Source organism: Equus przewalskii, chromosome 20 (genome assembly GCF_037783145.1).
Source record: "Equus przewalskii isolate Varuska chromosome 20, EquPr2, whole genome shotgun sequence".
In the NCBI taxonomy this organism is placed as follows: Eukaryota; Metazoa; Chordata; class Mammalia; order Perissodactyla; family Equidae; genus Equus; species Equus przewalskii.
Window position 1 is genome coordinate 53452915 of NC_091850.1, and position 12715 is coordinate 53465629.

A 12715-nucleotide genomic window follows, 5' to 3' on the forward strand; every position below is an offset into this window, starting at 1 on the left:
CCTCCTCTCACTTATTAGAGGGCTACAGCAAAGTTTTCCCAAACTCAAAATCTGAGAACCGGGAAAAGAAAAAATTTATCTGTGTGGAAACTGCATTTCTCAGAACTGCACGGTCTCACAATTGTAAGCCATTTTCTCTAACTGAATGATACCCAATATTAAACTCTTAACTAAGCAATGCATTTTAACTTAAAAGTAATATTCCCATTCTGTAGATGAAATAGGAAGAATGCAAGATGGACTACTTCCCACAACCAGGGACCTTGTTTGCAAAGTGCTCTCCACTGGGGTCTGCAAAGGTGTGTGAGCAACAGAGCAAAAAAAGGGAATTCTGCTGCCTCCCGACTCCCATCAGACAGTGGGTCAACCAGAAACTCTGAAAAATAAAGCTTATATGAAATCTACCTGGAACATTACGTAGAAGCTGAAAGAACCAAGAAGAACAATAGCGACAAAGGAGCCATCCCTACTGTAAAAGACCTGCTATTTTTCCTCACAGGTTAACAGATTTGGAGGACGAGGGGTGGAGCAACCATCTGCCAAGAAAGACGTAACAGACTTGGCAGCTACTGCAGGGACTTTCCCATTCAATATTCTTATTATCCTGCAAAAGACCGAGAACTTTTTATCCTCCTTTTTTCTTCATTAAAAGGCCTTTGATTTGTCCTATCACATGGCAAATACTCCTGAACCTCACACTCCTGAGTCTAGTTGAGGTCATGTTTGTAACGACCATCTACAGACGGAATGTCAGTGAAGCTGGAATTAAGGTACTTGGTAGACTAATGATGAAGGCATACAAATGTCTATTCCAGGGACCAAATATTAAGTTCCAGTGTTTATTATCCAGAGGAGTCTTTTTTCCTGTTCTTCTCACTTCTTTATCTTTCATGTAGTTGAACACTTACAACTTTTGCTATTAATTCCCATTGAGTTCAAAAAGAGCCAGAAGTCTCAAGCTGTTGCCAGCCACCTCTATTCACGGGACTGACTCCAGGGCATGGCTCAGCCACGGTGAGAGGGCCCTGGCTCACAGAGACCGGGGGCGTCACCAGGCCTGCATCCCTGCTGGGTTAATGCGAAACACCTCACCCAGTCTCCATAAATTCAAGGGGACTGAGTTCTGAAGGGCATGGCACACCTCATTACCACACAGATGGCTTCCATTTCTGGTTCCAGCCTTTGTTGAAGAAAGCCCAAGAAGAGATACCTCCCTTTAGTGCATATCATGAAGACTTCTAGTCCTTTAATTAAGGAATACCTACTTTTCTTGGGAGAGGATGGAACAAATCAGCCACACTGTCTTCATGCTTAATAAGTGTGCCAAATAACACCACCCTGTCCTTGGCAACTCCCCACTGTATCCCGTCTCACACCAAAAGCCTTTTATAAATGAAAGCAAACATGGGGCCAACCGATACCAAATTTCCCTAAAAGGCAGAATGTTAATATTTTAAAAAATATTTTGACAGGATTTAGCATTGTCACATATTTAGTATTTTAAGGTGTTGGTTATAAATGTCCCTTCAGTATCTAATATTCACATCCACATCCACAAAATCCTTGTGAGATGTAGGCCAGGAATTCCATCTTTCCACAGAGGGAAAGAAGTTTAAGACAGACTTAAAGAATTTTCTAGAGATGCTTTAATAAATGTTCAAAAGCCTGTTTGCCACACCTTTAACATGGTCAAGACCTTAAAGTGTTTTGATCACACATTTTCACTCTGCTACCTAAGCCATGTCTCACTCATCTGTGCCTGACTAATTTGTGCCCAAGGATCTAAGTTTCTTCGAAGCAATTTTCCCCCAAAAATATGGAAATATTTTAAGAAAAGTAAAAGACAAGCCATTAAGACTTCAGCTTTGGGTCAGCCTGAGGGAAACAGGCATGTTCTCAACTTTGCAGATGTCCCTCACTCTAGGGTCCCTGGAAAGGGGACCACCTGGACCATCAACGTGATGTTTAATGTCTAATCAGATATTAAGAAAGCGGGAAATGCACCAATAGAATCCTTACTCCAGTAAGACCAGCACTGCCCTGCCATGAATTCATCACCCTGTTTGGAATGAACACCCTAATTTGTAAACATGTTATCATCATCAGAATGACAGAAGTAAAGAGCTTTCAAGTATCTGATCCAATACTCAACATGGCCGATCAGCTGAGTCCTGTGCTTCTGTTCAAAATGAAGACCTTTCTCCAGGGTTAGTAATGGAGCAGTGAGTTAGAGCAAGACCACCCCCTAAGACGTCAACATCTTCAGACAGGGCCATAAGTTCTTAGGTCCAGTTTCAGAGCGCAGCGCTCTCCCTCAATTATTCTACAACAACAACAAAAGGCTGGATGTGTTTGCCATTTCCCAATGGGCCAAACCAGGCAGTGCAACATATCTTAGACAGGACTGCTTAGCAATTTTCTCGGGCTTTTACAGATCAAAGAAGTCTGTCCTACAATAATAGAAGAATGAGCTAAAACATTTCAACAGGAAGCTGTCCTCCTTGCCTTGCATACATCACTGTCCCCACAGCCCCACTACAGGCGGCAAGAGCTGTACTCACCAAACCTTTGCAAGTCGAAAGAGCCACTGAGGAATTTTTGTGGGATCGTAGGGAGCCTTGATAAAAACAGAAATCCTCGGGGGGGAAAGCCTGCACTGACTTAGTGCCTCCCTTTCCCAGCGTCTGTACGATAAATCCAGGAGCCACCAGATTGCGGGAAGTTTTCAAATCCATGTGGAAGTCGTGCCTGAAGCCTTTCAGCCGAAGGTGAAGAGAGTCAACTCCGAGCGGGGCCAGCGCTCTCCTCCTCCTCTGGGAGTGCATGATTTCGTGGGACACGTAGTCCCCATTGTGGTCGACTTCATAGGGAGACACCAGGTCATACTCTGAAAGAGAAAGAGGGGGACTGGCTAAGTAACTTCAGAATTCTGAAAAGAATCAGGAAGTCTTTGAATATAATTTATTACCAGATGACACTTTCACCCAGTAAAAAATGATGGAAGAAATTTCAGCATCTACTCGTCCTCAAATCCAAATTGTAGCAGGCATAAAATTGGAGTTAAATGGGAAAATCTTGGGGGCTGACTGCGTGTTGTAGTGATTAAGCCACTCTGTGGCATGCTCTGCTTTGGTGGCCCAGGTTCGTGGGTTCGTAGCCTGGGCGTGTATTTACACCACTCATCAGCCATGCTGTGGCAGCGACCCACATACTAAATAGAGGAAGATTAGCAATGGATGTTAGCTCAGGGCCTATCTTCCTCAGCAAAAAAGAATATAAATAAATAAATTAAAGGGAAAATCTTAAAAGAAGCCTTTAGAGAAATCACTGCTTTGCCTATAACGTGTTATTACCAATCCAGCAAATTCTAAGACACCTCAAAGGAAAAAACAGATCACAGATCAATTAAAACTAAAAATGGACTTTTAGGATTATAGTTTGTAAGTTTTACTCTAGAGTAATTATAATATGTCATCATTTTTATAGTTCTAAACATTCCTTTAGTCATATTCTTTGTCTTTTACCAACATCTTCATTGCTCTAAGAAGTTTTAGCTTAAAAATATCAATAATTTTTCAGAAAACTGTTAAAAAGACAAATGTGATGGGCATTCTTTGCTGCTTAATTTTTTAATATTTAATTATTAACTCATGGAACCTATAGGAGACAGGCAGAATGCACACATATTCCAGATTTCCCAGCTGTGAACATTTGAGAGTGCTCACGTGTGTATTTGCTCCCCAGTGAAACCCACTGCTGACCCTCCAACGGAGATGGTTTCTTGGCACCTGATCATATTTCACACTTCAGGGCCCTATGAAGACATGCTCCACACTCTTCTTCCCACTCTAATTTACAGGCTTCTAGCCTACAAGGCATTCAAATAAATGATTTCTCTTTAAAGAGTCAAGAGCTATCAGATTGCAGGGCACCCATACAAGTCTGCGAGGCTTCAAACACAGACAAGCTTATAGCTTTACGTTCTGTGTACACTTGAGCCATTTCCTTCTCTATGGAAAGTATGGAGAGAAACTTTGCAGCTCCTTTTATTACCAATGTATGCTGTCAGGAGATTGTTCTGTTAGATGCTTAATCACTGGGGCCCTTTTCTTCTTTAGTGTAGGTTGGACGCGCTTCTTGGAGTCAGAAGATAAAACAGCATCCCACAGAAGTTGCATTTGGTTATAAGTGAGCAGCAATTTGGTAATTATTTTTTCTGGAAAAAAGGTTTTCTTCACAAACTCTTTCAGTGCAAATTCTTGTCCACATGTCCCTGTGCCATCCTGGCAGGTAACTGAAGGGTCACACTGGGACAGAGCAGGTGGCAGCCAAGGGACGGAGAAGGCACGTGTTTGCGTTTGGAGGAGGCAGAGAGGGCCATGGATGGTAAGGCAGGGCCTGGAGCCCCCATGCTGAAGCCCATGGCGAGGGAAGGGTCCCAGGCCAGGCAGTCAACCCAATCAAGGGGCAGGATAACCCAGGGCTCGGTTACAGCCTCTGCAACCCCAGGCGCCCTGCTTTCTCAGGAGCTTTGATGTGGGACTCTTCTGGGCCTGTCCCGCCACGCAGGTATGAATGGGCACTTTGAGGGGAACTGGGGAAGTGGGCCGCATGCAGATTAGACAGGCAGCATGTTCTAGCGGGCAACTTGACAACCAACCATCAAGATATACGTCAAAGCAGGGCGGTTGTGTCTGATAGGGCAAAATACAGTGGAGTTTGTTTCATGTTTTACTTAGGAAAATGAGAAAGGAAAACGAATGTGGTTAAATTGCATGCAATGATAGAAGAAAGGGGGAAACAAGTCAGGAATTGTGTGTCTGGACTAAGTATGGGATGGCAGCCTGTGCAGGGCCACGCCAAAAGACAGAATTGAAATGTCATGCCCGGTTCGCTTGCATTACCCAACCCGCCCTCCTCAGCCCCGGCTCTCCAGACTAGGGGAAGGCTGGTGCGATGTGGTCTTGTTATCACCTATCACCCGGGCCTCCAGGGCTCTCACCATTAGGCTGTTTCCATTCCAACAGAGGCTGTGCAGTGCAGAGAGAAGCACGCGGACTGTTCCAAACACTGGCTAATCGACGAATTTACTGCCCATGAAAAGATGATTACCATTTTTAAAAAATCAAATTGTTTCCAGATGATATAAGCCATATTCTTAGGAGCTTGATTTTGGAGGGCATTTAATATCTATCTTTCAAAATAATGACTGATAAGCTCCTTTTACATAAACACATACAGTGTTGTGCTAATAAATGTCTGACAACCAGTTATCTGGGGAGAAAAACCCAGCCTGGATTGTAGCATTTACCAATCTCCCTGGTGTAAGCACTCCCACCGTGGCTGACATGTGATGTCACTGCACACGAGATGCACAGCAGCACACCATTATATGGTATTTCCACCTTACAGATAGCAAACATGCAAATAACCTCAAGAACATAGATAAGAGTAAAACATAGCAAAATAATGATGAGGTGATGATGTTTGAGAATTTTAATTTTTTTGTGTGTGAAGAAGATTGGCCCTGAGCTAAAATCTGTTGCCAATTCTCCTCTTTTGCTTGAGGAAGATTGCCACCGAGCTAACATCTGTGCCAAGCATCCTCTATTTTGTGTGGGGATGCCATCACAGCATGGCTTGACGAGCTGTGCTAGGTCTGCGCCTGGGATCGGAACCTGCGAACCCTGGGCTGTCAAAGCGAGCGTGTGCACTTAACCAATCCACCACTGGGCTGGCCCCTTAATTTTGTTTTTGATGTGACTTATTTCATGGTGAGTTGATATATTTTAATTTTCAACAATCAGTTCGCAAAATTCCTGAAAAGGTACTCATCAGCTCTGGAGACACCAGCTCTGCGCCACTGCAAAGCCACTCATTGCCATCGGTCACAACGCCCTCCTGAGAGTGACGGAGAAAACGTATGATGGAAGAAGCCCTGTCTTTGGATTCAGTCCAGTAGTTTTCAACCAGAGGTGACTGCCCTCCCCCACAACAGGAGACAAATGTCTGGAAACGTTATTGTTTGTCACAAAGCAGGAGGAGATAATGGTGCTCCTGGAATCTAGGGGTAGAATCCAGGGATGACATTACACATTCTTCAATGCACAGGACAGACCCCACAATAAAATGCCAATAATGCCAAGGTGGAGGAATCCTGATTTAGTCACAAGGCAGCCCTTAGTATCAAAGGTGTCCTGTCGGTTATGGATAAATGAATGTGACAAAGCTAAAGAATTCAATGAATCAATGAAACCAGCATAGCATTTTATCACACTTGGAGAGAAGGCAATATATAACTGCAATCAACTGAAAATTTTGAACTAACTTTTAAGCTTATGTTTTAAGATTATAATCCCCAAAACTATTGGCCTGTGATTTCAAGAAAAAATTAGTGAGTTTCTAATCTTTGAGAACCCTTTAAATAAGATCTTGGTCCTGTACAGACTTTTTTAAGGAGAAAAAATTCACACACGGCTGCTCCAGTCAGTTCCCTGGACTACTCGATTCAAGAGGTTTTTTGACCACAGCATCAAGCCCTGGAACACTCTGGTTTCAGACTGTGCGTGAGGTGTGGACCACCTGTGAGTGAGCTGGTCTGGTCCAGCTGCAGAGTGTGGATTTTGCACACTGCATCCTGACTTCAGTGACATTGCACCATGGGCTGAAATATACGGTGGGAGTACTTACCCCATGGGAACCAGCAAATGTTACAAACTAGACCTCGAAGAGCCTGTCGTTAAACATTTACAAGCACGCCCCCAGGTGAACCTGAAAGAAACTGCTGTGACTCATGATAGGTGAATGCGTGAATGTAAATCAATATAAACCGGCAGCATGCACGCACACGCACGCGCGTGCGCACACACGCACGCACGCACGCGCACACACACACACACACACACACAGAGTCTATCATGTCCAGCGAAACGAAGCTCTAAAGAAGTTCCAAACCTCGCCCTGGAGGCTCAGTGTGCTCTAGAATTAGAAAGTTAACAAGTTTGTGATGCTCCTGCTCTTAACAGGAGCCACTATGTTTACTACAAAGGTAAATTTACAGGGAAAAGCATTCAAGTCTCTTATTAAGGAAGAGCAATGCTGAACTAGCCAAAATGAAATGGGTGTACTTAATATCTGAAAATAGAATTGATCTCAGTTTAGTTAGCATTGTTGCCTCAGAGAATACATGGAGTTCTCTTTCCTATTGCATAATTATTTCAGACACTAGCAAAATTTGCAATATAGTTTGAAATCTGTGTCAAACAAAACTCATGGCCAAAAGAGTTATTTCAGAGCCAGTTTTTACAATGAACACCTAGATATCCAACAGTAAACTGACCCCAGTGTCACATGGTGCACTCCAGTTTTATTCTAGATCAAGAGGTAACTCTGCTGAGCAAAAAGGCTCTTTGCTCTGGTTGTGCAGAAGCCTTCCAGTGACACGCACTCTGAACTCAGAAGACGTAAAACACACACAAATGCAGGATGAGGCTGGTGTGTCCACTAAACTAGAACTTCACTGATGATGGCTGCACCTTCCTCTTCAGTTTCTAGCCAAGCAAGGTAAGTGGTTGTCATGGAAACACCAGGCTTCTGACACTAGCTGAGGTGTCAGGTGTACAGAGCGGCATGCCAGCCAGGCTGGAGTCCAGCTCCCAGGAGTGCATCCTCTGGGGTGGGGAGCACTTTTAGGCAGGAACTCTTGGCTTCTTCTCCTGGAAATAAATGTTTCTCTGTCTGAAATGCTCCTCTCTGAAAGAAAACTTCATAAATGCTACAAAGTACTCTGAAAACCTTCTGAGACCTTCAGGAATTTTCATGATTTTTGAGAACTGGAATTTTTACAAAAATCTTTTTGAAAAAAGTTGGGCAATTAAGTTCCAATATGGATAATTATATTGTAGAATGCATCCTCAGAGAAACGTTAAGGGAGACAAAGGCAACCCCAAGAAGCTGAGCTTTTAAACAGATAATTAACTTTCTCTTGCACAGACTCAGGGCAAGTAATTTATAAACATTTTATATCATTTACATCTAGCGCCCTCTGGTGGTCCTGAAGAGGTCCTATGTTCCAGCATGCATCTGATTTATCACTTTATTTATAGACTACTTATACATTCACTTATATGTCTCTATAGCAGACACTTCCAATAGTTAATCCAAATACTATATTCTTGTTTTTATGTAATTTTATCAAGACGAAGGGACTATATACAGGAATTTTGAATTATAAACTTTAATTTTCTAGATTTTTCTGAAGATAATTTTGGAATAATCAAACTTAGTCCTTCCTCTAAAAGTCATTATTAATATCTGATGGAAATTGATTATTAGAAATGATACAAAGTAATAATATTTAGCCATTGCCAAAGGATTAGGGTTCAGAGAAACACCACCCAGCAAGTGACGTTCCACACCTGCTCTCCGATTGACCCTGATGCAGCCCAGGACACAGGTCCATTTGGAGGAGACACGAAATTCACACACGCCGCTTGTGAGCAGTAAACCCTACATTGCAAAAGGGTCAGACTTGTTTTTATGCCAAACCAAGCAGAGGACATGGACATTGCTTGTGATGTCACAGGAGGCTAATTACCTGACTCTATGCACTATTACGTTTCAGTCAGGTCCCAGTTCTTGAAGAGCAGCAACTTTGATACTAAGATGATAATTATTGAGCAAAAATGACGGTCTTCTGATAGTGAAAGAGAGAGAGACTCCAGAATGAAAATCAGGAGGAGGAAGGGGTGGAGGATGGAGGGCGAGCGTGGAGAAAGGAGTAACGCTCGCTCTATAATTGCTTTGATGCGCACATTGACACAACCTCTAGGTTCGGTTCTTCCTTGGCCCTTTAAATTGTGAATAAAATATATTTCCTTGCCTTTTCCTAATGTTTCTGGTTACAGATTGATCAACTGTTAGAGTTTTACAAGGGAATACAAAATAAATATTGGCGAAAGTCCACTCACGGGTGTTCGCTCGTACAGTAAGGAAGCACAGAGCGTCTTAAAAGTGAGTTCACAGCGTCTGAACTTTCGCAGCACCGTGTAAAGCAGAATTAGGGAGTTTATGAGCTGCCACATTGCACAGATTAGAACCCCGCCTCTCCCCGCGGACTTACCGCCCTTTTCCACCCAGCCCGGCCGCTCCGCGGCACCGGGAGGACGCCGGACGCTGGGGCTCCCCGGCGAGGCCGCTGCGGGTCCCACGGCGCACGCAGGTGCCTGCTGGAAAACAGCGGCGACACCTCGGTGAGACGGGGCACTGCGCGAGGGGAGCCGCGGGGGACCCTGCCCCCGCTGCGGGGGACTCACCTGCACACCCACCTGTGCCAGCAGCAGCACCCAGAACGCTGCACAGCCGGGGCCCCGCATGGCCCGGCCGCCTCGCGCGCCCTGCCGGCGCTGCGCCTCTGCAGGCAGAACGCAGGGCTTCATCCAGCGGCGCTCGGAGGGCCCCGGGGTCGTGGGATGGTCCCCAACCCGGCAGCGTGCAAGTGGGCACGGATGACCCGACTCGACCGGCGCGCAGGAGGATTGCCCTCACTGACTCCACCGCCCGCGCTGAAGTTATTACTGCGGCTCCGCGCCGCGCGGGGGGCGGAGTGGCGGCGGCGGCGGAGCACCCGCCCGCACCGTGGGAGAGGGGGGAGGGGGAGCGCAGGCAGGGGGAGACGGGAGGAGGGGAGAACGGGTGGAGGACAGGAGAGGAGAAAGGAGGGAGGAGGCAGGAGAAAGGGGGCGGCGGGGTGGGGCGCGAGGGCAGGAGGATTGGGGAGGACCAGGACGCTCCCCGGGCCGCAGTCTGCGCCTCGCGGGCCACCCCGTGGGTGCGCCGGTGGAGAAGGGGCCCCGGGGCGCGGGGAGGTGAGCAGGTTGGGCCGCCCGCTCGGGCGCCCTCCAGACCTGTGTCCTGCTGCTGGACTGGCCCCTCGTTACACTGCTCCCTGTTCTTCTCAATCCCCTCCCGGAGGGCCGGACCTGCGGGGCCCAAGGCCAAACACCTGCCGCCTGCCGGGTGCGGAGTCCGGACCTCTGGGTCCGTGCAGATCTGCGTATACACGAATGTGCGTCGCTCTCGGGCGTGTGAAGTGATGGGAGACGACGGGGTCGGGAGAGCTCAGTCTTCCGCGCAGTCTGCCCCGGGAGGTGGCTGAGCTCCTGGCCCCGGGGTCATGGCCGCGGCCACCCTGAACTGGTCTATTCTCCAGTGCCTGACCTGGGGCCTCTGGGGGCCTGGGTGCTGCCCATGGATCAGGAGGCCTCGGGGCCGCGGTCCGGTCCTGGTTGGGCCAGGGCTGGGCTGCTATGCCGGCAGTGCGAGGGGGCCGAGGAAGCAGCAGGCGCGCTGCCACTGCCCTGGCAACAGGCCCAGCTGGTGTTCCATATCTCTCCATGGCGTTTTTCGTGTGCAGTCACACGTGTGCATTTGAATGCGGGCGCAGGTGTACATGAGCTTGTGTGTGCACGTGCGTGCATCAATGCCTGCTTGTCTGTGCACATGTGTGCATGTCTGTATGCTTGTGCTTGAGTGCAAGTGTGTGCCAGTGCATGAGTGCACGCGCATATTGGTGTCTGTGACCTTCTGCTCCACTGGCTGCGCTCCCACCTCCTTGACCACTTACCTCCTGCTGGGCCTGGGCTCTGCACTCCTGCTCCAGTGGTTCCAGTGTCCCTCATGTTCTGTTTAGCTCAGCTTTGCGTGTTTTGCACATTTTGGAGAACAGGGTGGACAGGGAAATGGTGGCAGTGGTGTCTGGCCTCCTTTGCCCAGCTAGCCCTGAGCCTGTAGGTGCCTCTTGCTTTTGGCAGGCCTAAAGTGTCAGGCATCCTGGGCCAGGACAGCAGAACCCCCGCTGGCCGTGTAGAGGCTGGCTCCTGTTCCACATTTCTCCCCTCTCTCTCTCATATTCATTTATTTGAAAATAGTCTTCAAAAGTGCAAACGTTTTTACATAAAGTCCTGCATTGGGGTGGCCTTAAAACACCTGCCTCCCCCTCCCCCAGTTCTTGACAATTGTCTGCCTCAGTGGACAGGGAAGCAGGCTTGCAGATGGAAACTGGAGGCTGGGGTTGTGGGGAGCGCCAGGGTCTGGTAAGGGTTCTGCAGGCGGCAGAGGTTGTCTTTGTCCTGGGGACAGGACGTTGCCTGATGGTAAATGGGGATCTCTAATTGTCTCTAATTATGTTGAGTGTAACCTGAAAGGGAGTCAGATTCTCTGGGTCTAGCTAAGATCCCCTGAAGAAACCCAGGGGCTCTCTTTTTATAAGTTCAAAAAGATGGAATGAAAGAATGGCTGATATAAAGGGATTCACTTTTAGGATTTCTTTTTTTTTTTTGAGTAATACCAAAATGCATCTCTTTCCATTTTGAAGAAAGATAACATCTCTAGATGACAGGGACTGAAGGCAAACTCCAGCTCTGGGGTCCAGTTGGGAGCTGAGATGAGGGGAACTGGTGGAGTGGGTGTAAGAAAGGCCATGGGACACAGAGGAGTAATGTGATTTGTGATTTCTGGTAAGAGGTATATTTGGTCTTACTCCTATTTCTAGCACAGAACACCTAAAACACTTGGAATTTCCTAAGAGATGAGAGCAATAAGCTGTGTTTTATTATGTTAATGAGGTAACTTGGCACCTGAGGATGGGGGTTGGTTGCCGGGAGAACCAAGCATGTGATTGGAGGGTAGTAACTTTCCATCCCACCTCCCTGCTCTGTAGAGGAGAGGAGCGGGAGGTCAAATCACTCACCGGTGACTAATGACTTAATCAATCACTCCTGTGTAATGAAGCCTCCAGTAAACCCAGAAGGACTTGGTGGGAAGAGTTTCCGAGCTGATGAAGTCATGGAGGTGCGGGGAGAATGGAGCAAGCGTGGGAGCTCCACGTCCCTTGCCCACGCCTGGCCCTGTGCATCTCTCCCATCTGGTTGCTCCTGAGTCATGTCCTTTTATAATAAACCAATAATCTAGTCAGTGAAATTTTCCTCTGAGTTCTGTGAGCTCCTCTAGCAAATTAATTGAACCCGAGGATGGTTGTTGGAACCTCCCATCTATAGCAGGACCGTCAACAGCACAGGTGACAGCCTGGACTCACAACTGGCCACTGAAGTAGGGGGAGGGGGCAGGAGCAGCGTTACCTGATACCAGGCAGGTCACACCGGCCAATCTCAGGACGCTTTTCTAAAAGGTGGTTTATAGGACGTCACACAGCAAGTACACCTCCACAGTGTGGAAAACAGCATGTGAAGAAATTAGAAAAGGAAATTTTTGACGTGGCCCACCACCAGAGCTGATGCCCTGGGGCTGGGGTGGGCCTGGGCGTCTGCACTGTGAAAGCTCTTTGGAGGATTCCACCAGCAGCCCAGGGTGAGGCAGAGCTGGCGAGGGGAATCTCACCAGGTGGCTCCCAGGAAGGAAGGGAGGGAGGGTGACAGCTGTGGGACTCGCTGAGTGTCCATCAGGGGGAGATGGTTGTGTAACCCGGCCTCTGAAATAGCCTGATCCCATTGAAGTGATCCCAGTTTGAAATGTTTTGTGTGTGTGAGAGTGCACACATAGGTGTGTCTGTACAATGACAGTTTGGCTTGAATGTTCATACAAGGATATGTGTGTGTATATATATATATACATCTATCTATAATTTAAAGTAAGTTATCAAGCGATGTGTGTATTATTTGATTGTTTTTAATTCTAAGAGAATTTCTAGAGAGACAGA

The 12715-nt window shown here is 47.2% G+C and overlaps 1 protein-coding gene across 3 annotated transcripts in view; it reads right to left on the minus strand.

Moving 5' to 3' along the window:
- ADAMTS16 (ADAM metallopeptidase with thrombospondin type 1 motif 16) overlaps positions 1 to 9894 on the minus strand; it is a 155060-nt gene extending 145166 nt beyond the window's left edge. The window contains exons 1-3 of one of the 3 annotated variants that reach the window (XM_070587238.1): positions 9315 to 9894; positions 9122 to 9227; positions 2562 to 2887 (exon numbers count right to left, since the gene is read on the minus strand). In XM_070587238.1, coding sequence (XP_070443339.1) covers positions 2562 to 2887; positions 9122 to 9227; positions 9315 to 9437 — 555 coding nt within the window. In that variant the 5' untranslated portion in view covers positions 9438 to 9894. The remainder of the gene's footprint in view (positions 1 to 2561; positions 2888 to 9121; positions 9228 to 9314) is intronic. The other 2 variants (XM_008518866.2, XM_070587240.1) reach the window with 2 other exon arrangements.
- Positions 9895 to 12715: the final 2821 nt, after the last annotated feature.